General features: G+C 32.8%; 1 protein-coding gene across 1 annotated transcript in view; it reads left to right on the plus strand.

Moving 5' to 3' along the window:
* Positions 1 to 442: 442 nt before the first annotated feature.
* Positions 443 to 25274, plus strand: part of SMC3 (structural maintenance of chromosomes 3) — a 198663-nt gene continuing 173831 nt past the window's right edge. The window contains exons 1-2 of the mRNA XM_085813974.1: positions 443 to 761; positions 25176 to 25251. Coding sequence (XP_085670100.1) covers positions 747 to 761; positions 25176 to 25251 — 91 coding nt within the window. The 5' untranslated portion in view covers positions 443 to 746. The remainder of the gene's footprint in view (positions 762 to 25175; positions 25252 to 25274) is intronic.

Below are 25274 nucleotides of genomic sequence, written 5' to 3' on the forward strand. Positions count from 1 at the left end.
AATGGTAAACACTTTTTGGGACACTATGCTGTAATATGAATTCCTTAAAGTGCGATTTTCTTATATTTCTTGTAAATATTATCTGATTTGTCATTGCTTTGCAAGCTTCTAACCAGTTATATTGACACATTATATGAGGTAAAATACTGACAAAGAATGAATTTTTATTAACTTTTATTCAGAGTAGTGTACACTTTTGTTTCATGCTTGAATAAAAATGTAGATTTTTCTACAAGAGAGGGTGTTATTTTGCTTTTTATCCAAAACTTGAAGTGGACTAAGAAAATGGATGCGGCTGCTTTCTGTCTCCCTCATTTTTTTTTTTTTTTTTTTTTTTTCCTGACGTTTTGTTTCCCTAAAGATTTTATTCAACGTGATTCGTTAGATATTTATGGATGCCAGATTCATATACTTGTTTATATCTGAAGTTGGAAAATACTACCGAAATAATCTACGCAGCTGTTTACAACTGTTGAAATTATTTGCGTTTCGATGAGGTCGCGAAGTTTGTTACAACAAAATGATTTTGTTTGTGAACTTGTGTAGTATAATGTTTCTGGACTTGTGAGAAAAGTATCTTCTATTGAATGTTCGTTACATACGTCGATTATACCATTTCATTTAAAAATATTTGAGTATGGCATCAGTAGCGTTCATTTCCCGCCATACCGAGAGTTAAATGTTGCTTTCGTTGCTATTTGTTTTTATAAAAAACATTAATGATTTAGCAGGAGAAATTTAACACTATGTATATTAAACAGGTATGTATGTTTCTCATTTGTTTAATGGATATTATAAAGTTTGTGAACTAGTTTATGGTGGAAAAATTTATTCAAGAAACTGTCATAGTTTCCATTTATTGGAGTTTGTTCTATTTGGAACTTTAGGCTAATTTTCTGTATTAGTAAGTTGATTACTTTGCGACTAATGATTATTTCGTAATGCAGAAGGGAGATTTTGATTTGGTGTTGAGTGTCAGTCACGTAACGCTGGTTGGATTACTCTGTTGACAGAACGAGAAACTGCATGCCTTCAGTTTTAATATTGATGATGAATATGCATGTTGCCGAAATGAAACCGTAATCTGCAGTCCTGACATGGAATCCGAAATTCCCTTTTTGCTCTTACTTAACGCAGTTTTTGATAAATTTTTGAAGTTTTTGTTGCACAAATTTTCTTTCATATATGTTGTCACATGTAATTATTTGAATGTGCTTGGAAACAGACCTAAGTAGTTTTATTTATAAAAATGCATTAGTACTCTGAAAAGTTTACATACTTCCAAAATGGGGTTTTCATCCGCAGAAAACCCGTTGGCGCCGTTACATTTTTACTCGCCAAGCTAACGATGAGCCGAGCCGTAAACGTGATTTTTAGTGCATGTAAATTCAAGTTAGCAGATAAAACAATATATTAAGCATATAGTAGTAAAAATTCACAGATGATAAGCATGTAAATGTAAAACTAACCGGTTAAACGTGATATACGAAAATAAATTTGTATTAAATTAGCACAGAAAAGAATATATTATTAAGCACAAGACAATATATAAGCATTTATAACAGAAATAAAAATTCATTTAAAAAATATAAATTAGAATTAATATACTGAAATTTACCGGTTAAACGTGATATACGAAAAAAAATTGTCTTAAATTCCAGTTAACACAGAAAACAATATATTCCTTACACCAGCAGTGGTTTGCTAATTTTGATGACCATAGTGATGCATCAAACTATTCTGTCATCTTAGATAATCAATAATATTTTTTTATTTCAATTTAATCATCTATTTATGTCACACCTGCCATCCTCTGAAAGGTTATTGTTAGAAAAGCATTAACAATATATTATCTTGTTAAAATTTTACGCCATTAAAATTGATTTATTCTCAGAATTTTAGATGACAATAACCAATAATAAAAATAAAAGCATTATTTAATATTTTAAATGCACATGCACATTTTTGCAGTCTACGAAAACAAATTTTAGACGTTGAAAACCTCATGGTTCTTAGAGCTGTTAATAATTAAGAACACAACGTGAACAGCCGCCGTGTTACAAATTATCATTCACCCTTCCTTTCACGAACCGAGAACTGGCATCTGTCTACGAAAATATTTCTAAAAATCTGTAATAATCGTTCCAAAATTTTAAATAGTACAGAAAAAGGCAAAAGTTAACTAGAACACCAATGAAATTTTCAGTTTATAAAAAATTTCACTTTCACGTAATTCAAGAAATGTGTGTAACTATTCGTTGTTTGCAAACTTCGAACTAGCGAATAGGACAAATCCGTTGGGTTACCAGGTTTAAACTATTATCACCAAAGTTGGCGATGTTTACATTTACCGGGTTCTCTGCGGAAGTTCTTCCAAAAAATGTTATTCACAGTTGTATCCGATGTGAGCGATTTTTGAATTAAAAGAGTGATTTAGGTTTTTTAATCTAACTGTTTGAAATAAAATAGAAAATATATATTTTATGGTAGTTTTTCAAATTAAATTGTTGTGTTTGTCTCATTATATACGTGATAGAATATTATTACGTTTTTAAACGTTATATCAATAATTTTTTCATAAGTTTTTATGATGAACTAACTCTGTTTATTCATACATGTAATACACATGTAACTTCGTATGCAATTTTTGCATAATTCTAAGCATTTCGAGGGAAAAAATGTGCAGCTTGTTTAATGTAATAAATGATGTAATGTGGCATAATACTCTCATTCATTTTTCTGTATTAAAAAATCTGTAATAATCGTCCCAAAATTTGAAATAGTACAGAAAAAGGCAAAAGTTAACCAGAACACCAATGAAATTTTCAGTTTATAAAAAAATTCACTTTCACGTAATTCAAGAAATGTGTGTAACACTTTTCATTTTGTTCTTATGTGTGATTTGTAATTTAATATTGTAAATACTACTATTACAATATTACTAGGAACTACTCTTGGATATGCCCTTGGTTAGCGACAAATTTCTCACCAAATATTTTTGGCAAGAAACTCCTCGGCGCCATATTACTATCTAAATTTTTTGTCTAAATTTCGAACTTAAAGCCTAAAATGTCTGCAAAAACCACATTTTTAACACACAATTTACCCAGAAGTCCGAAACAAAAACAAAAAATTTGGATAGCAAAAACGTAAAGTTTCTAACCAAAAATATTTGACAAGAATCCATGTACACAGCATTCTGTTTTAACTTAAAAAAAATCAGAGATTTGAACAATGTACGCATTGTGCACAAATCAAGAAAATAAATTAAAATAAATTACAGACAATTCAAGAAACGACAACGACAGAAATTCATAGCAAAAAAACCATGACCATAAAATTCTACAAAATAAGAACAACAATAAAATAAAGGCCCATCAGCGGCCGAGCGGTAAAGTCGCTGAACACTGATAGTTCGGTCCGATGTTCGAATCCCGCGAACGGGCTGGCTGCATGGGTGTTTTCGTGGTTTTCCCCCATGTGTAACGTGTACATGAGCCTGTTTCCCTTAGAAAGTCCTCCATGAAGGCATCCCTCTCCTTAGGCAGATAGCCCAAGTGTGCTTTGCCGTAATTAAATACGCCACCAATAAAATAAAAATGCACTTATCATTGTGAATGCTTTTTCAGACAGCAGAAATATCAATTTCAAACATCAGCAAAGCGACAATTCAAAACAACCACAAACACTTTCATCAAATATTTTACAAACAAATTTTTAATTTATTCCAGTCAACAGTTCTTAGAATTTCCACAAATTTGTTGAAAGGATCTTCTCCCGTTTCAGAACAGTAATGGAAAAACATAAACCATCAAATAAAACTCAAAACTGCAATTGCGATTATAAGTAGGCAACACAGATTAAACATGCCGCCACATACTCTCTATCATATTTATATAACAGCCAGACTCATTATCCACAAAATTAATATTATGATTCACAAATAAATGTTCAAAACTTTCTTTTCCTAAATCTTTGTAGAAATTCCAGCCGTCCGAAAAAATAGTTGTACCAGGCACGTGACTGAAATTTTGCCACCAGGTCTTTCATTGCAACATAAACCATTTCAAAGCGTTTATCAATCGAACCAACCAGCAAATAAAACCACTACAGTAAAATCAAGTTTCAGCATCAAAAGTGTTGCCATACAAACAGCATCGCCCCCCAAACCATCGCAGAACATGCAATCGCACCAAAAACCAGAGCAGAACACATTTGGCGACTTGAGGCCGTATATAAGAGTAATACCTATTACTTTTATAATACAGTACAAAGTCCAAAATCTGGACGTCCATTATCGGGAATGATCTAAAATCCGGAACTCAAAACCACCAACAAAGTTTTTCTGGTAGGCTTTATACATGCGCATTTGATTACCCCTTCCGTGCATAATAAAACATCTGGAGAGTTCCGATTCTTAATCTTACTTTGACGCTAAATTAAATACCTTGTTATTGAAGAAACAATCATTTTAGCATAAATTTGTATGATTCATAATTTGGCTCTGTTGCTGCGTATCTGCTTGGCACTCATCTGAAACGAAAACATTCCACGTAGATGCATCATTGATCTGACGCCAACCTGGCGAATCATTATTTTTATTATACTTTCCTTTCATCACCGCATGTCTATCAAAACATGACAACTTGAGTAATCACTTGTGTAGCAGTGCCTAAACATTTTATTTATGTTAGTAATTGAATAATAAAGGAGTATGGTAACCTTTTATGTTGACATTACGCTTGGCAATAATTACAGATTTAAGTTAAATGCACTAAAAAATGTTGACGAGAAAAAATTTACCAAATATTTCTTTTCATATGCTAAAAATAGATTTTGTTGGTGATACTCATGGACCCAAAGATTACATTTATGGCTATTTGAATTAAGAATAATTGATTTGTTTTTCATATAAATCCAGAACCAGTGCCCGTATGGCTGTGCCGAGTCGCAGAATTTAGGACCCACAGAGACCGCATTAGGAGCTAAGATATTTAGTGCCGGACCTCAAAAAGGCTTAAATATTTGTAGGAATTTATTTATTCAGAACACTGATAAGCCTTAAGCATGTTCGAGAAATAGACATGAGTATAATAAATAACTGAACTAATACAATTCAGTCTTAATTGTCTCAGTGCGCGATAGAAGCGAGATAAAATTTAACGGAACAACTTGTTGTTAGTTGCAAGCTTATGATGCATAGCCAAGTGTGTATAGTGAAGGATAGCTAAATTCGATGATGATAGCCGCTAATTTGAAAGGTTTTCTGATATCCCAAAACAAAGGTGAAATTAACGGATTTTGTAAAGAAATTTGGAGAAGCAGTAATAAATGAAGATGATATAAAAGAAGTTTTTCATTGTGATGACAGTGTTTCTCAAACATCAATCAATTAATGAATGGTGAAATCTGTAGTATGGTTCTAGATCCAGAAATATTGCTACCGATAGTGAAGAAAGTGATAGTTACTGAAAACGAGAAAATTTCGATTGACAAGTTAGTCGGAATTCTTGAAACAGCAGTTACAGGACTTCAACAATGTAACTCAACAAGAGGTTATGTCTGTGTACAGAATTAAAGAGAAAGTATTAGCACAAAAAGAAGAAGCAACTTAAACAACTTAAATTGAAAGAAATGGAACAAACAAATATTGAGTTTTTTTTTTTTTTTTTTTTTTTTTTGTAAATTTTGATACCCTTTAGATCATGGCCTTATGGCTGATATGATCGGCTAGGGAGAGTCGGGGCTGCGCCCATATTTTTTGCCCTTTAGATCATAAATACTTCATTTTTTCATAAATCGCGATTTCATGTTTTTAATTTTATAATTTCTACATGCCATCTTACTAGATTTAAACTGATGATCGAATATCCAGAAAAATTCCAAATCCGGAATCGGCGAAGCCCCGACGAGTCCGGATTTCGGACTTTGTACTGTATATGTTTAGATTAACTGTATTTCTTTTAAAAAATGCAAACTGTGTCATGTTCATGAAGTTGATTATGCATGGTTTGAAAATGAATCCATTACCATTTCAGCATTACTTCCACTGACATTTTAAATTAACATTTTCATTACAAAATTACTCGAAATGTATTGGTACTTTTATGTTGTAATGGCCGCCTTGAAAGAAGGTGACCTGCACAGTTAATCACCAAAATTGGTAACCAACTGAACCGCCTTGCACATTCTTGTTGTTCTTTCAGGAAAAGTACTGGTACTTTCCAATTATCTGCACCCATTCCCTCCTGGCTTGATTTCTACATTTTATAAAACTGTGTATTTTTTAGCATATACATGTATATGAGAACTAGCCAATTCCATACGTGTGGGTACTGCACAGGTAGAGCTTAAATTGTGCTGGAGCCCACCGGAACCCAGCTCCGGTACTTCTCAGTTTTCGAGATAAATTATGATTTCAGCCGGAGCGCCCAGGAGCCCTAAATAAAAGGGCTCTAGTTTTTCTTTTATGTAAGTGAACCATAATTTTAGCAGATAAATTTTGTTTTAATAGTAAACATGCCTTAAAAATCAGTTCTAACTTCTGAATGCAGGCTTGGTCTTTCCCTCGCACTCAAACCTTGCACAGAGGTTGAGACTTTTGAGGAAAGAAAAGCCCTCCAATCATATGCCAAATGCTTATTCTCCAAGATGTGTAATAAATTTATAATAGCAGGCAAATTTTTTGTTCCTCAAAGTACTAAAAGCGATACACTGGTCGGCACGTACGATAGTGACCTCCTATTGTAGAGCTGCAGACTTTCTGAATGATATAACCAGAGACCACTGCTGTCACTTGTACAGAGAAGTCTTGCGCTTATTCTCAAGTTGTTACTGAATCGTATTCAGGGAAAATTTTTACTTGACAGCTAGAATTATATTAACAGAACATCGCGATCTGAAAGTCTTTAACACTTCCCTTTTTATTTGCAAAGCTACTTTTTCATTAAAATTTCCTTCCATATTCTCATATTGTTTCTAGAATTCTCAATATTTTCCTTAGTCGATCTTTAATCGTTTTTAACTATTAAAACTATATCTATTTAACTATTTAAAATTAATTTAATAATTTATTAGACTTCTCTTAATTTAAATTTAATTATTTAAATTACTAGCTTTTTTTTCCTTTCATTCCTCAGTCTTCCATAGGGCTCCGACACTTCTAATTTTAGAAATAAAGCCCTGTGCATAAGTATTTAAATAAAAAGGGATTTACATATTTTATATTTATTGTCATTTTTCTGATCAGTATTTTTGAAGACTGAACAGAGTATCCTGGCTGTAAAAATGTTAATCAATTTTTGTTTTCCTAATGAAGTTTCTTGTTTCTCATAAAATGCTTCTTTTTATAATTATTATTTATAAATAAAACATTTACGTATAAGCTGTAGAGATAACCAAACAAAACACTCTTTCTCAGTTCACAACCGCGATGAGGAGTTAGCTGTTTTTTTGGTGGTGTGAAAAATGCGTTTTGATAATTGTTTCCGATGCGAAATATGTTATCATTTTTTTTTATTTATGAAGAACTGTGACAAATTTGGTAGCATTTTGTGAAGAAAAATGCAGTTTACCTTTTAATGAGTATGTGAAAATGGTAAAAATATATATATATCGATGATGGAAGAAGTTGGAGATATGAAAAATTCTGGAAGAGAAACATATTCAACATTTGTAACAGCTTTTTGGTTTATTTGCTGTGGGCAATAGATCATAGAGCATGGTGACTGCTCATTCTTCAACTGCTAGGATTTTTATCTGTAATTTAATCTTTAAAAAAGACTGGGGAGTTTGGAAAGGTGTTACTTAAAAGGACGGGTAATCCAAGTTAATTTCCATCCCTTTTAGTTGCCATCGTAAAGGGAAACTAGTACTGTTTTAAAACCTTTCCATAAGATTGGCTTTGGGGGTTGCTTTTGTTAATTCTTAGATAAGAAACTAGGTAATAATGCAATGTATTATTTGTAATGACAAAGTAATTGTCATATGATGGTATACAGTCAAAAGTCCTTAATCCGGACTCGTCGGGACTTCGGCGATTCCGGATTATCGATTTTTCCGGATTATAGATCATCAGTTTAAATCGCGTAAGATGGCATGCAGAAATTCTAAAATTAAAAATATGAAACCATAATTTATGAAATAAAGAACAATTATGATCTAAAGGGTATCAAAATTTACAAAAAAAAGCTTAATATTTATTTGTTTACTTTATTAAACATTTCTTTCAATGTAAGTTGTTTAAGTTGCTTCGTTTTATGTGCTAATACTTTCTCTTTAATTCTATAAACAGACATAATTTTTTTGTTCAAAGTTCCGCTGTTCAAGTCCCGTTAATTGCTGTGCCGAGAATACCGACTAACTTGTCAATCGAAATTTTTTCGTTTTCACTAACCTCTCTGTCACATTCTTCATGTCTTTATCCATTTTTTGCAGCAATTCCACTTTTTGTCTGATGGGCATCGAAACATACTTTCGTTTTGTACGATCCTTTGGGAGCTCCAGAATCGGAAATTCTATTTGACATAATCGAAAGTTCAAGTTTACTTTTATAGTATTGCTCTTACAGTCTGCAAAAAATAATAAGCCGGATCCAATTCGAAAATTAAGGAACAACGCAATCATCATTTAGCTTATACCGTCCGTTATACATAAAATGCGCACGTGAAAACGTATTCTGCGCTTGCGCACACGCAACTGCGCAGTCGTAAGAGGTCTTACGCGCACGCGTAAACGCCTATGCACATGTGTCAACGCGGCGCATGCGCAGAAAGTTTTTAGCTTTGAGGTCCGGATTATAGATCATTCCGGATCATGGGTGTCCGAATTAACGACTTTTGACTGTATTAACTTTTGACTTTGCATTGTAATGAAAATACGCCTTAGCAGTAAATACCTCCTAGGTACACCTAAAATCAGTACATATTCTAATCAGCTTTTATTTGTTTTCAAACTGAATTTAGTTTAGAATTACACATTCTGATTAACAGTTTTATTTTATACTTGAAAATTATCTTAAACTATTTGTTTCTCACATAAATCGACAATTCACATAGTTTGTAGTAAACATTGTATAACAGCTTATATTTATATATTCAACAAATCCCTTTGTACATTTGTAATATTAGTTTCGTTTACCTTTTTCATTAGTATACTTATTGAGTTTTTTTTTTTTTTTTAAATTTTTTTTTAAAGTTTTTTTTTTAAATTTTTTTGGGTGTCCGAATTAATGACTTTTGACTGTATTAACTTTTGACTTTGCATTGTAATGAAAATACGCCTTAGCAGTAAATACCTCCTAGGTACACCTAAAATCAGTACATATTCTAATCAGCTTTTATTTGTTTTCAAACTAAATTTAGTTTAGAATTACACATTCTGATTAACAGTTTTATTTTATACTTGAAAATTTTCTTAAACTATTTGTTTCTCACATAAATCGACAATTCACATAGTTTGTAGTAAACATTGTATAACAGCTTATATTTATATATTCAACAAATCCCTTTGTACATTTGTGATATTAGTTTTGTTTACCTTTTTCATTAGTATACTTATTGAATTTTTTTTTTTTTTTTTAATTAAAAAAAAAAAAATTAACATTTTTTTTGCCTTTATGATAGCTTCCGATACTGAATCGCCTTTTAACTGCTTCTCATTAATGCACACCAGCAATAGCTCTCAACATCTAGGAGTTTTTCCTGGTGCTTAGAAGTAACGGTAACTCCTTTGGCCACATCAAGTTTCTTAATTTCTTCCATCTTCTTCAGAATACTGTAGATCGATGTCGAACGACCATAAGTCTTTGCCAATTCAGTCACTCTTGCACCACACTTACATTTATATATGATTTTTTTCTTAATTTCAATGGCCATGGCATCCTTTTTCTTTGCAGCACTATCTGCCATAACAATCTTCTTGGGAGGCATCATGAAAAATTATTTTTCACATTAAATGTATGAGGGCCATCCGGGAAGTAGATTACGTTTCCATCTGTGTCCGCTAGGGGCGGGGCTAGCGCGGCCATCTTGGGGTCAGAGCGTTGCGCAGCTCAGTCTGCATCTAGCCGTGCTAGTGAGAGGTTCGTGCTGTGCTCCGTTCAGATACTGTGACGGTTTGAAATGTCTGCGTTAATTGAAAATCCCGCGAGCTGCGAGATGCGCTCAGTAATAAGGTTTCGACTGCAAAAAACTGTAAACCGATAGAAATCTATCGGCAGCTTCGTGAAGTGTATGGGGACAACATTATCACTGAAGGTGGAGTGGGTCATAAGATTTCAAAATGGCCGAACCAATGTTCACGACGAAGATCGAAGTGGGAGACCCAGCATAGTGACCGCCGAACTTCTCGAAAAAGTCGATGCTAAAGTCCGTGAAAATCGAAATTTCACAATAACGGAACTTTCTTTGAGTTTTCTACAAATTTCGCGAAGTTTGTTGCACGAAATCATCAGCGAAAAGCTTGGTTACCACAAGTTTTGTGCAAGATGGATTCCAAAAATCTTGACAGAGGACCACAAAAATCAGCGAATGGCTGCAGCGTTGAACTTTTTGGACGCTTACCATAAGGATGGTGACTCTTTACTCGATTGCATCGTTACTGGTGACAAAACATGGGTGAAACATGTGAACTGTGAAACGAAATTGCAATCAATGCAGTGGGGGCACACAAGTTCTCCCCAAAAACCCAAGAAATGCATGCAAACAATGTCGGCAAGGAAGATGATGGCGACTGTTTTTTGGGACAGAAAAGGTGTAATTTTGGTGGACTTCCTGGAAAGAGGCACTACAATAAACTCTCAAAGGTATTGCCAAACTCTCCAAAAACTCAGAAGAGCAATTCAAAACAAGCGCAGACGAATGTTGAGCTCTAAGATCTTGTTGATTCACGACAACGCCCGGCCCCACACGGCAAATGTCACTCGTAAAGTTCTTGAATCTTTTAAGTGGGAGTTGTTTCCTCATCTGCCGTACAGTCCCGACCTGGCACCGAGCGACTTCCACCTATTCCCAGCAATGAAGAAGTGGCTGGCTATGCAGCGTTTTGATGACGACGCACAGCTGCAAGAAGAGGTAACGAAGTGGTTGAAGGCGCAGGCGGCCGAATTTTTCGACGAAGGAATTTCCAAGCTCGTACATCGCTACGATAAATGCCTTAATTTGTATGGTGACTATGTAGAAAAGTAGTATTTGAGTGTGGCTTTCATCTGTATATAATAAAATTTGTTTCCTATACTTTGTTTATTTTTTATTCCAAAACGTAATCTACTTTCTGGATAGCCCTCGTAAAAAAACAATTAACTCCCAAGCACATAAAACACATAGATCAAAGAACCCTGAGTGATCTGATGAATGGGATTCTCCCAGTCGAGCTGGATCAGGAAACGGTGCCATAAATACTAACAGCCTAGCTTCTTGCTCATTACGCAAGTCAATGCTCGTATTTAGAGACGAATTTTTCATTCATCCTTTCCTCGTATCTCGAATTTCTTGTATATAGAGGTGCTCGTATCTCGAGATTCCACTGTATAGATAAAGTTAGGTAGTATATATGAATTAGACTGTATGATTATGCAAAATCGTGTTAACACTGTTAGCCTATATGGAAAATTAACATCGTTAAGGAATATATTTATTTTTATTTATTTATTATATGCTCCACCATTAGGCACTGCATAGAAAGGGAAGGAAGCTTCTTGGAAGATGTTTTAAGGGGAAGTATCCCATATGCACATTACACATGGGGAAAACCTTGAAAATGCCCATGCAGCCAGCCATTTTGACGGGACTCGAATCCCGGACTGATGTACCAGTGTTCAGCTGCTTTTATTGCTTGGCCGCTGATGGCCCTGTGTTAAGGACTTTCTGCATGAAACTAGCCCATATGTTCTTGATGAAGGGGGAAAGAACAGAAGCTTTATTTAACTTCAGAATAGAACCTTCGAGAATCGCCAGTGTATCGACTTCACTGATATGCCATTAGGTGATAATCAGTTGACCGAAGGTAAGACCAGACTGGTATCAATACGGGTAGAATTTCTTATAAGAAAGAAGTTGAAGCAAAAGGATACATATGTATTTATATTTTATTTAATTATTAATTCTTATTTTGTTTATTTCTTAGAAAATGAAGAGTAAATGTTAATTTAATGAAAGTGGTTTTTAAAAGTTAAATCTTAGTAAATGCTGTAAAGCTGTAATTTAATACATTTCCCACAGTTTGCTTTTTTGCTACGTTTTGGATTTGCAAATATTTATAACAATATATAAGAGCAAGATAAGCAAATATATAAGAAAGCAAATATATAAGAGTAGTTTTTGATGATCTCATAGAAAGTCCTGACTTTATAAGGAAAATTGGTCTCTTTCCATAAAATCATCAGTAATTGGAATATTATCACATTTTGTCCCTTTGTATTTTTGAATAAAACTTCTAAAAAAGCAAATATATATATGTAAATTAACATAATATTTGAATTTAAATCTGTGATTTTCAAATACAGTCAAAAGTCGTTAATCCGGACTCGTCGGGACTTCGGCGATTCCGGATTATCGATTTTTCCGGATTATAGATCATCAGTTTAAATCTCGTAAGATGGCATGCAGAAATTCTAAAATTAAAAATATGAAACCATAATTTATGAAATAAAGAACAATTATGATCTAAAGGGTATCAAAATTTGCAAAAAGAAAAAGCTTAATATTTATTTGTTTACTTTATTAAACATTTCTTTCAATGTAAGTTGCTTAAGTTTTGCTTCGTTTCATGTGATAATACTTTCTCTTTAATTATATTAAACAGACATAATTTCTTGTTCAGTTACAAAGTTCCGCCGTTCAAGTCCTATAATTGCTGTGTCAAGAACACCGACTAATTTGTCAATCGAAATTTTTTTTGTTTTCAATAACCTCTGTCTCTTTTCTTCGCTATCGGAAGCGAATTATAATGACGAGGAACTTGTTTTAAATCATATCAAAGACGGAGCATATCGAGATGAAATACTACATTTGGTAAGGAATTATAAGCCAAATAAAATAAAAACATCTGCGCTGAAGATAAGGATAGTGCTGACAAATCAACTTCCAATTCATTAGGCGCCCGCTGCCGAGCAGCGTGAAATTGATAAACAGATTTCGGATTTCAAAACATACTTTCGCTTTAGATCCTTTACATATTAACAAATATATATTGGAAATTCTATTTGATATAATCGAAAGTTTAAGCTTACTTTTATAAAATTGCTCTTACAGTCTGCAAAAAATAATAAGCCGGATGCAATTTGAAAATTAAGGAACAACGCAATCATCAACATTAACTGAAATAGATAATTAGATAATTTTAGCTTATACGTCCATTATACATAAAACGCGCACGCGAAAACGTATTCTGCACTTGCGCACACTCATATGCGCAGTGGTAAAAGGTCTTACGCGCACGCGTGAACGCCTCTGCGCATGTGTCAACGTGGCGCATGCGCAGAAAGTTTTTAGTTTTGATGTCCGGATTATAGGTCATTCCGAATTATGGGTGTCCGAATTAACGACTTTTGACTGTATATGTATGTGATGATATGGCAGGCATTTCTGTAGCAGAGTGGTATTATTTTCCAGCAGTCGTGACGAATCTTGGCATTGTGATGGCTGAGTGGTAAGGCTAAATTCAAAAGACGACGCATGATTTAGCTTTCTATTATACATTTTTATTCCATTCGAATGGCAGAATTTAGATTAACTTGTCCAAATTATATATTGCATAATGATTTAAACTAAGTACGATGAAATTTATGCTTCCTACGGTATCAATATTTCTAACAAAGGAAAGATGGCATAAGCGGCAGCAAGGTGCATAGTGCAAGTGGAGAGGAAGCTTCTTCTGTATTGCAAAATGGCGCAAGCTTGTTATTTATACAAGAGGTTACGTAGCAGACTAGAGAATCCTGGAAGGTACAAGGGGGAAGATCCTAAATTGCAGAAAGTTAATTAAAGGTTGCGTGCTCGCGAAGAGCAAACCATCGTATTTTATATTTTACATCTCCCCCCCTCAAAACGAAAGGCCGGGCGAGCAAAGCATTAGTGAAGCCAGAAGTATGAGAAAGAATTATAAAATTTTAAATAGAAAATATGTAAAATTTTCGTTTCATATAAAACTTAGAAGAGATACAATTTATCCATAATGTATTACGTGCATTCATTCTTCTCATCATAGGTAATGAACAATATATTGACATATTCTAAAGTAATTTAACAATTCAATACAAAACATTATAATATAGGGTGTTTATAAAGTCCCGGACCCATTTTGATGTTTAATAATTCATAAAATAATGAAGATATAAACAAACTTATGGCATTTATTGATGGAATAACTTATATATTTTCCTTTTCAGGTTTGAATATCTTTACTTTTGTAAATATCGTCTGTGCGTGTGGTTAATTTCAGATAATTTCATTTTCCAGTCTAAATATCTGTACTTTTTCTAACTATCGTCTGCTTATTAATTGCATTTTTCTCTCTTTTGTTTTTGGAAACTATTGCAATGTCATGGACTTTTTCCTTTGGGGGTTTGTAAAGGACAGCGTTTACAGGAGGAGAGTGTCGAACATTGATGACGTAAAAGTCAGAATTACAACCACAGTAGCTTCTGTGGATGCCGACATGCTTGCCGGTACCTGGCGTGAAATTGAATATCGACTTGATATTCTCCGTGCAATGAAGGGGGCACACGTGAAAGTTCATTGACAAGGGTCATGAAACTTTTTGAGTCTATCTAACCATTTATGTTATTAATTTTAATCTATCTTTATTATTTTATGAGTTATTAAACATCAAAATGGATCCGGGACTTTATAAACACCCTGTATAATACCTTAAGAAAACAATTCAATGTAAATAATATGATACAATAAAACAATAACACTTTGAATCAAAATTTTTGGCATGTGCTCACCAACAGATCAGCATGACCAGCTTGCTGATGGTTGGGGGGGGTGCTAGGTACAAAATATCAAAAAACCTCTGTTGCCTAATAAAAGGTAACTGGTTTTTGGCATTGTAGGGGAAAGTGCAGAATCAAAGTGTTTTTATAAAAATGCAAAATTCTACAAAATTAAAATTTAAGCCTAATAACTTGTATAATCAAGTTCAAGTCATTTTTTAGAATTTTGGAAAATAGAAAGTGAATATTATCCTACAACAAGAAGAAAGAAAAATTGTTACAAAATAATCTAAACTTATGTGAAAGAATATGGGAAAAGGTCAAGACATGAGATATATAATTTTGAAACATACAAAATATAATATTAACTTTTGAACAATAAATTTATAATACGTAAAATTTTGAGTTCAATAATAATTTTTAGCGTATTATGAAGATTTAAGTCAAGTCTATAAAAATATCTTGTTTCTGGCACATTTACATCACAATTTTGATATTTCAGGGAAGCATTTCCAAAAATTTTTATATACCAGATCACAATTATAAAAATTTTACACACCCATTAGTTATTACGAATGATTTAAAATTTACACCAATTTTCACATTTATAAGTAATATTTTTACCCTTTGTAATAACATGATAGAAATTATGGTTTTACTTTTATTACTACATTTTACAATTTTCTTATTTTACACAAACTAGAAGACCCCACGGCTTTCTCATAATACATAAAATCCCGCTATTTAGCAAATCCACTTTAAACAGACTCATGTATTAAATTGTCATGAGTGGTTATGTGAATTGCACTACAACATTCCATTATATTGAAAAAAACACACTCCATCATATGAAAAAATAAAAATTCTATATAAAAAATTAAAGTGGGACCTTCAAAGTTTATATTATATGAGGAAGGTAAAAGGCCAAGATAAACAGAGGTAGAAACAGGGCATCTGTTTTGAACCAAAAGCTCCATGATCATACTTCATACTTACAATTATTGATAATTAACATTCATTTACCATAATTCCAAACAAATTTTAACATGTTTTACTCTTTATTAAATTCTGATATAAATTTTAATATGATTATTCAGTTTTTTAAATCTTTGGTATTTGTATATTAATTTTAACACTATTTAGTATTCTCCTGTTTAATCATCATTTCATTTATATTTCATACAGACATCATTCTCAAAATAATTATAAAAAGTTCTTAAAATTCAAATTTTTAAACAATAATCTTAATTAGAAAATAATTTCAAAATTCTCATCTTGTCAACAAAATAAACCCAAAATTTTTATTATTAATTCAAAATTTTTGACAAAAATTCAAAATATAATTATCTTAATAACCTTCCCTAAAAATAAAAATCTATGAATTCTTTACTTACTTTACTAAATTATTAAAATTCAAATTTCTAATATTAAATTTTCAAATTTCAAAATATAACCAATTATTGAGTAAGTTATTTATGATGTTGCAGTTGGAGAAAAACTCAAAACTTTTTTATTACGTAATATCAAAACACATTTTCGGAATATAGGCACTTTTGGACTTGCAGATAACCAGACACATTGATTAAACTTTTGTAGGTACTTTACCGAAATCCATTTGGGGAATGATGTTCTATTTTGCACTTAGGTAATCCTGTCAGACTAAGATGTTGAATTGCAGAAAGTAAATTAAAGGTTGCATGTTTGCGAAAAGCAAAGCCATCATATTTTTTTATATTTTACATGTATACACACAGATATTCGATACCTCTCTCTCTCTATTATTATACAGTCAAAAGTCGTTAATTCGGACGGACACCCATAATCCAGACCTTAAAGCTAAAAACTTTCTGCGGATGCGCCGCGTTGACACATGCACATTGGCATTTATGCGTGCGCGTAAGACCTTTACGACTGCGCATATGCGTGTGCGCAAGTGCAGAATACGTTTTCGCGTGCGCGTTTAATGTATAACGGACGGTATAAGCTAAAATTATCTAATTATCTATTTCAGTTAATGTTGATGATTGCGTTGTTCCTTAATCTTCGAACTGGATCCGGCTTATTACTTTTTTCAGACTGTAAGAACAATTTTATAAAAGTAAACTTGAACTTTCTATTATGTCAAATAGAATTTCCGATGCTGGAGCTCCCAAAGGATCTGTAAAACGAAAGTATTTTTCGATGTCCATCAAACAAAAAGTGGAATTGCTGCAAAAAATGGATAAAGACATGAAGAAAGTGACAGAGAGGTTAGTGAAAACTAAAAAATTTTGATTGACAAGTTAGTCGGTATTCTCGGCACAGCAATTACGGGACTTGAACAGCGGAACTTTGTAACTGAACAAGAAATTATGTCTGTTTATAGAATTAAAGAGAAAGTATTATCACATAAAACGAAGCAACTTAAACAACTTACATTGAAAGAAATGTTTAATAAAGTAAACAAATAAATATAAGACTTTTTTTTTTGTAAATTTTGATGCCCTTTAGATCATAATTGTTCTTTATTTCATAAATTACGTTTCTTATTTTTAATTTTATAATTTCTGCATGCCATCTTACGAGATTTAAACTGATGATCTATAATCCGGAAAAATCGATAATCCGGAATCGCCGAAGTCCTGACGAGTCCGGATTAATAACTTTTGACTGTATATATATATATGTGTGTGTGTGCAGTGAAACTGTGGTTCGATGACACAACATGAATGATTTGATCATGAATGCGGTACAAACTTGCATTAAAATTTTCATTGAAACAGGACTTTTCCCATGATTCGCTGTGAACATAGCCTAACAAACTCGTGTAGATTTCTTCATAATTAGAACTGGCCGAAGATTTAATGACAATTTTAGATTTCAATGCCAGCAATTTTTGGAGGCATTGAAATACGAACGTTGAGACGTAGATGCGTAGAAATACTAATTGCGTAGATACTTGATGCATAGAGCGTCCATCCATTTTGAAGAAGGAGCAGTTGAGCCGGATTAAATTCCGTTTTTATTTAAATTCTCATTTTGTGGTCACAATTCACTTGGCTCTCCACTTGTGCCTATTAAAGAACATTTACAATTTTTGATATTATTGCCATAGAAGCGAATATAGCAGCTCATACATGATTGCAGTAAAGCATCTGGCAAAGAGGAAAGCACAAGCAAAAGTGACGCATCAGTTCATAGAAAGAATTGAAGGAGTCAGAAGTTTCAGTTTTTAGTTTTGGTTTACAATTTGGTGATTGCTTAAGAGGCATCTGCATTAAGGGTTACGTAAGATCGCATGATTAATTTGAATGACACAGTTTAGACTTAAGCACAATTTTTAGTACAGATAGAAGAAGTTCACAAATGAAATAGAAAATAAAAGAGGTTATAGTGAATCAAATTTAGAAGTTTGCTTTTATAATTTTTATCTTACACATCCCCCCTTTCAAAAAGAAAAAGGCGGAGCGATATAGAAGCCTTTTTGAGAGAAAATGCTTTGCCGGTAAGATATCTGTAAGAAAAATAAAGAATATGTAACAGGATTTAAATTAGCAGCATAAATTAATTTCCCTTCTCTATTCTAAAAATAGCAACATCTATTTTTCACTTCATCATTTCGAGAAAAATTTGTCATATGACTCTTACGCAATTCTGGTGAGGTAAATTGAACTAAAACTCAAGCAGCATATAATAATGTTACAGCAATATTAACTATGCAATCAAAATGCTTTGAAAACCAAAACTAACTCAGTTTGACTTAAGATTTCATCCTGAACATTACGCACTTGCCTTCTATGCTTTGCCTTAGTTCGACTGTAGTCTGTCTGCTCCTTCTTTTTCCCTGCAAATCTATAAAAAATGTCTTTTGGAACAGGCACATTTAATGTGCGGGCTTGTGTGTAGCCGCAACATGTTGCTGAAAGTAAAACTGAAGATTTAATCTGCCTTCTCCTCCAATTTCCTAGTCATTATGGATCAGCACTTCTGCGCCATCAAAATTCTTGCTCTTCAGTTACTTTGTTTTTATTACTTTTATTTGTTTTTATTACTTCAGGAACTTTTTTTTTATTATACAGTGGTGGCCAAAATTGTGGACACTTTTGGAAATTTTTATGTTTTTGAACTTTGTACGCTTATAGAAAATGTTACGTTTCGCAAAATGCAAACTTGTATATATCATTTTAAAGAGAATTTAATACTGAATTCAATACAAAACACAAAATTCAATTATTTGCAATACAAAAAAGTTATATGTACTTTAATATAAATAAAAAACACAGTTATGAAGTGGTTTGTAATGTCTAGCTTTCCTGGCCAATCACTGTTCTTGTTCTGAGAACCAATCAAATGTTAGTAACTGCCAGTAGAAGCTGACATCATGTTTACACTTGAAACAATTCATTATTTTGCTTTGTTCTGTAGAAGGAGGACCTGTTTCTTATACACTGCAATTATAAGTAGGAATTTTTGTAAAAATTTTTAATATTTAGTCAAGAAGCAATGACATCAAATAAAAGAGTAGCTTGGACACCTAGAAAGAGATGTAACATTATTGTGTTACGAGAACGTTGTCTTTCCTATGCTGAAATTGCAAGACGGGTGGTTCAGTGACTACATCTGGAGTCTGAAAGTTTTGTTACGATATCACAAGACAAATTCAACAAAAAACAGAGAAGGAAAATGCCGAAAAAGGTGCACCACATCTATTGATGACAGAAGAATAAAAAGACCATGTCTCCAAGATAGAAAAATGTCATCAGCGGCCATCAGAAGTGATCTGAATGATGCTGGTGTTTCTGTCAGTTCAAGAACAATCAGGAGAAGATTAACAGATGGTGGACTGAGAGGTAGAATTCCACGAAAAAAGCCTTATCTTAATTTCCAGCAACGAAAAAAAAAAAAAGACTACAGTGGGCAAAAGAACACATTAATTGGACAGATGATCAGTGGTCACAAGTTATATGGAGTGATAAAATTAAGATATTGTTATTCGGTAGTGATGGGCGAAAATATGCAAGACGTAGAATAGGAGAAGAGCTACATCCTGACTGCATTCAAGCAACTGTGAAGAACCCAGTTAGTGTTATGATTTGGTCATGCATGTCAGCAGATGGTATTGGTTGCCTTCATGTCATCGATGGGATACTGAATGCCAGAAAATACATTGACACTATTCTAGAACCAAAACTTCTACCTTCCATCAGAGATCTCTTTCCCAACAATGCTTCGTTTATTTTTCAGCAGGATTCTGCTCCTTGCCACACAGCCAAAATATCGAAAGAGTGGTTTCGTACAAAGAGCATTAAATTGTTGTCATGGCCAGGAAACAGTCCTGACCTCAATCCTATCGAAAATTTGTGGCACCGTTTGAAAACTCTTGTCCGAATGAGGCGCCCATCAAATAAAAGGGAACTAATTGAGGCTATAATTGTTTCCTGGCACTATGTAATAACGAAAGAAGAGCTTAAAACTCTTGTCAGCTCAATGAAACATCGATGTGAAGCTGTAATCAAAAGTAAAGGGTACCCTACTAAGTACTGAAAACTCACTGCAATCATCACTATCTAATGTATATCAAGAACTATTGTCGTTTAACTTTTTTTGTATTGCAAATAATTGAATTTTGTGCTTTGTATTGAATTCAGTAATAAATTCTCTTTAAAATGATATATAAAAGTTTGCATTTTGGGAAACGTAACGTTTTCTATAAGCATACAAAGTTCAAAAACATAAAAATTTCCAAAAGTGTCCACAATTTTGGCCACCACTGTATATATATATATATATATGTAAAATATAAAAAATAGGACGACTTTTCTCTATGCGAACAAGCAACCTCTAATTAACTTTCCGCAATTTCAGTATCTTCCCCCTAGACTAGTACTTTCCAGAACATTCCAGCCTATTAGGTAACCGCTTGTATAAATAGAAAACTTGCGCCAGCCAGCCATTTTGTGTCAGAGTCAGAGAGAAAACGCTCTCTCTCTCTGCTGCTCAGATCTGTGCTGCATTTTTCCGCATTTCAAGCATTTTTTCCGCCTTTCTTTGTTAGAATACTATGACACAGTGAATTTAATCTTATTTAATAAAGAATGATAGTATGCCTGTGAATTGAATAAAGATGTGGAATGAAAATAATTAACTTCGGTGTCGTCATTGCCAACCCTCATTTATGTGCCTGACTGCCAAAATATTACATATATATTTTGATTGCTAGAGATGTAATTTTTGAGATAATTTAATTAAAAAAAATTGGAAGTTTGACCAAAAATCATTTTGTATGAACTTGTATTACTTTAAGAATGGTAAATTCAATTTCTTTTTATTAAAAACCATATGGGAATTTGCAAAATTGCAAAGTAAAAAATAACTAAGAAGTCTGGTAGTGCCTTGAATTTATATAGTGCCACTCTAGAAGAAAATTTTTTTTGAAGCTGTATTAGTACAGTTCCAGGTATATTGCCACCAGAAGCTGTATGCAAGAATTAAATTTAAGTGTAGTTCTTTTATATTTTACTTTCTTCGTAATGTTTTTATGATATCATAATGCTTTCTGCATGGCATTTTTTTGTAATGTCACACAATTTGTGTTTCCTGATTTGTTTTACAATGATTGTTACAACGGTGCATAAAACCACACAAAAATGTTACAACGGTGATTATATTCACACTTAAAATATGTAAAAGCATATTTAAATATGTAGGTATTGCAATTTCAATATTTTCTTTGAAATGGCAATTATATTGTTTGAAACTATAGTCATCTTTTACCATCCCCCTCCCTCCCAAAAAAATCCCAAATTTTATATATCATGTATAAGACTTACTGTATTAGACCGAATATGATCTGCCCTGCATATGAGCCATTTGTAGGAGTGGAAAGTGGAAAAGAAAAAAAAAAAAAAAAAAGATGATATTTAAATATAAACGGTACTATTCGGTTTTGAGGGCCGTAAAAAAATTCCAGCGAAAATGTATGCGCGAAAGCGCCAAATCTAGCAAACATGCCCATTTAACAGAGTGCCAAATCTAGCGTAAGCGCTGATTTCAGATTGCATAAGTTTATATAGTTCTATATTTCTTAACACGCCATTGAAATAATAGTTTAATTTTTAATTCCTTTTTTGATAACCTATGGATTTAATAATTTGGGAATTGCCCATGATGAAAAGTCTGCGATAGAATTATGGGTAAAGTGCAGAATCACCCACTGCTTGACGCGTTTTTAAGAATTGCACATACTTGGTATCCATGTGCACATCGACTTATTTTCACTTAAAAAAAAATCCCAGAATTGCACAAAAATGGCACTGCGCACACCCCTGACTTTATCTATGTACACATCAACCTATTGTCACTTAAAAAGTAAAAGAAAATTGACAAAAATCCAATTATTTTTTCCCTTGTAAAAAGCGGCAAACAAATAAGTGGGCAATTCTGCACTTTACCGAGAATGTTTTCAAAGAAAAGGCATCATTCATTATAGAAAATTATGTTTGAACAACCAACGAGATGACATTATACTTTAGCGATAACTCGGTAGCGAAATATTATGTCAACTTAAACTTTCATCTAAATTAAAACATCAATATTAGATAGTTATTTACTATTATACTTCCTTTCTTGCGTTAGGGTTGCCGCAATAACTTTTGGCAGCATTGGCATCAACAAAAGTTTGGCGATTTTTTACGGCCCTCGAAACCGAATACCATATAAACAGAGAGAAGAAAAGAAATTACCAGTAATCATTTACTGGCAGATTCAGGGAAATATAATTACTATTTGACAGATACCCCCCTTTTCTTTCATAAATAGGTACATAATACAGAATCGTCACTGAAAAATCTAGGTTACAGTTGTGTGCACCTAAGGAGCTTTCTGCTAACTATTTCTGTAGTTTTCAACAATGTCGTTGTTAAATAATATTAGAGTTACTGTTGCTACTGCTACATTGTTGTTATTTCAAAATGAGAAATAAGTACATTTTTAATTACATACAGGGATGAAATAAAATAATTTGTGTAAGGTTATGGACATAAGCCACATCCTTATTTTTCTTAATTTAAATTTGAATTGAATGTGTGGCGTAAATTCATTCTGATACAGAACATTTTTTTAAAAATCAGTATGATTTCAGGATTTTACATTTATCCTTTTGTTCACAGCTTTTGTTCAAATGTAGGTTAAAATCTCAGACCCATAAAAAAACTACCATGAAGTTGGGTTTACCGAAGTAGCGTAGGTGTGACTGGCTGAGTTAGAAAAACATATTCCAGTTGCAGAACAGACAAAAGATAGTACATTGTAGGTTATTTTGCAGTTAAAGGCTATGCATGAGTGAAAGTAATTTATATTTATGGGAAGGGGGGAGAAGGCGTAATCTTTAGGATCTTAATTGTTACAGTGTGTGTGGTTTTATTTTGGTAATATTTGGCTGCTGGTTTAGAATGGTAACAGAAATCTAATTAGTTTCTCTATCCTGCTAAGTCATTATTCCTACTCATAATATATAATATACTCAAATAAAGCAATATAAGAAAAATGCTTATTATTATTTTTCTCTTATATTGCTATATTACTGCATATGTATATATGTAGTAAGTCTGAAGAAGATAGCTAAATCTGCTCGAAAAATTTTCTTTGAGATTCAGATTAAAAAGACTTCTTAAATGGGAATATCTTTTTCAAACTTGTGGCTACTCAAAGGACAGGTAACTAATAATTAATTAATTAAGGTTACTAATTGTTTTGAAATTACATTCATTGATTTTTAAGGTGTAATATTTGTAGAAAAACTAACATCAACCATAAAAATATCTAGTGGTATCTCACCTCATGTGTGACTGCATAATGAAAACTTAGCTGATGGATGATGTAAACAGATGCAGTTTTGGCCATTTCTTATACATGTGGATGTAAATAGAACTAAACTTTTGTACTAGTTTTTTTTTTTTTTTTTTTTTTCCCCTGGAATAATCAGTGACATGACTGTTGTGTTGGCTGTCTGAGATCCATGGGGTTAATTTTTATTTTCACTTTCTAGTATTTAAAATTTTGATTTTATCAAGCATTTTTTATAGCATTTATGTTATATTGTCATTGCCAGGAAGTGTGTCAGTATCTTCTCGTGGCATCTAACCAGGTATATTTCTGGTTAATAGTCCTGGTATCTCGTAGCATTCATAGTGAATGTCTGAACCCATTGATCATTTGGTTGTCATTAGAGCAAACAATTTCTTCATCTAAATCCATTTTGGAAACTGATGAAACTAGATTAATTTTAAGAAAAATACGACATTAGTTACAAATAAACAGGGCCAATGTAAATCTTTTCCCATCCCACACTTTTATCATAGCTCCAAATTAAACTGGGTAATGAATGGTTATAGCTCAAAGAGTAAAAAATAATTATTATTTCTCTGTTTTTCCATGTGTCATTTATTTTATCAGTAATAAAAAATGTAGCTAAAGGAAATAAAAATTCTGCATGATATTGCTGGTATTACTCGTCTGATTTTTACATTTGTGCTAAATTTTGCATTTCTTACTTTTGATTACAAGAGTTAACACCTTGGTTTATTATAAAAGTTCTTTTTGGTGGCAAATTCCCCCTCCCCAGATGGTTAAATATTTGTTTGACAGCATTCTTTGGGAAGGGCCAAACACATTGGTAATTAGTTGTTTGCTCATCGATAAGTTTATCTGCGGTCCACCATTATTACACTCGCAAGAAACAAGGAGACATGTGCAGCTAAGTATTATACAGGAGTCAAACCTATTTCCTTGATTTCAGGCTAACAGCTAATATATGTGTTACTATTGTGTTTAAAGCAACAGTATTTCAATGAACTTTTGGTAGTTATTTTTAGAAAGTAGTGGTAATAGTGTTGTTTCTTATGCTCACTTGTCTGACAAAATGGTAATAGTATTTGTTGGTCATATTATTTGTTGGCCATCCGTATCCAGCTTCAGTAGCAAGTGAGACACAAAGTGTTTTGCTTACTTCTGAATTAGAGTTACTGTATAAAGTATAATTATGAGGCATTATGCACAATTGTGGAACTGTGAGAAATGTTCATCTCATTTTTTTAAAGGGACCATTCATTTAAATAAATATGTGTAGTAAATGTATGTTCTTAGATCTTGCGATTGACAATTTGTAGGTATTATTTATAAACATTTTTTTGACTATCAGCCTTTTTATTCTCGGTCTTTTCCTCTCTATATATGTATAACTATTTTCTCTTGTTTTCCATAGATTGTTATTCAAGGCTTTAGAAGCTATCGAGAGCAAACTGTGGTCGAACCATTTAGTCCACGACATAATGTGATCGGTAATGCATTATAATATTTATGT

Source organism: Stegodyphus dumicola, chromosome 3 (assembly GCF_044657685.1).
Source record: "Stegodyphus dumicola isolate Sdum_Otavi_A_Nest chromosome 3, ASM4465768v1".
NCBI lineage: Eukaryota > Metazoa > Arthropoda > Arachnida > Araneae > Eresidae > Stegodyphus > Stegodyphus dumicola.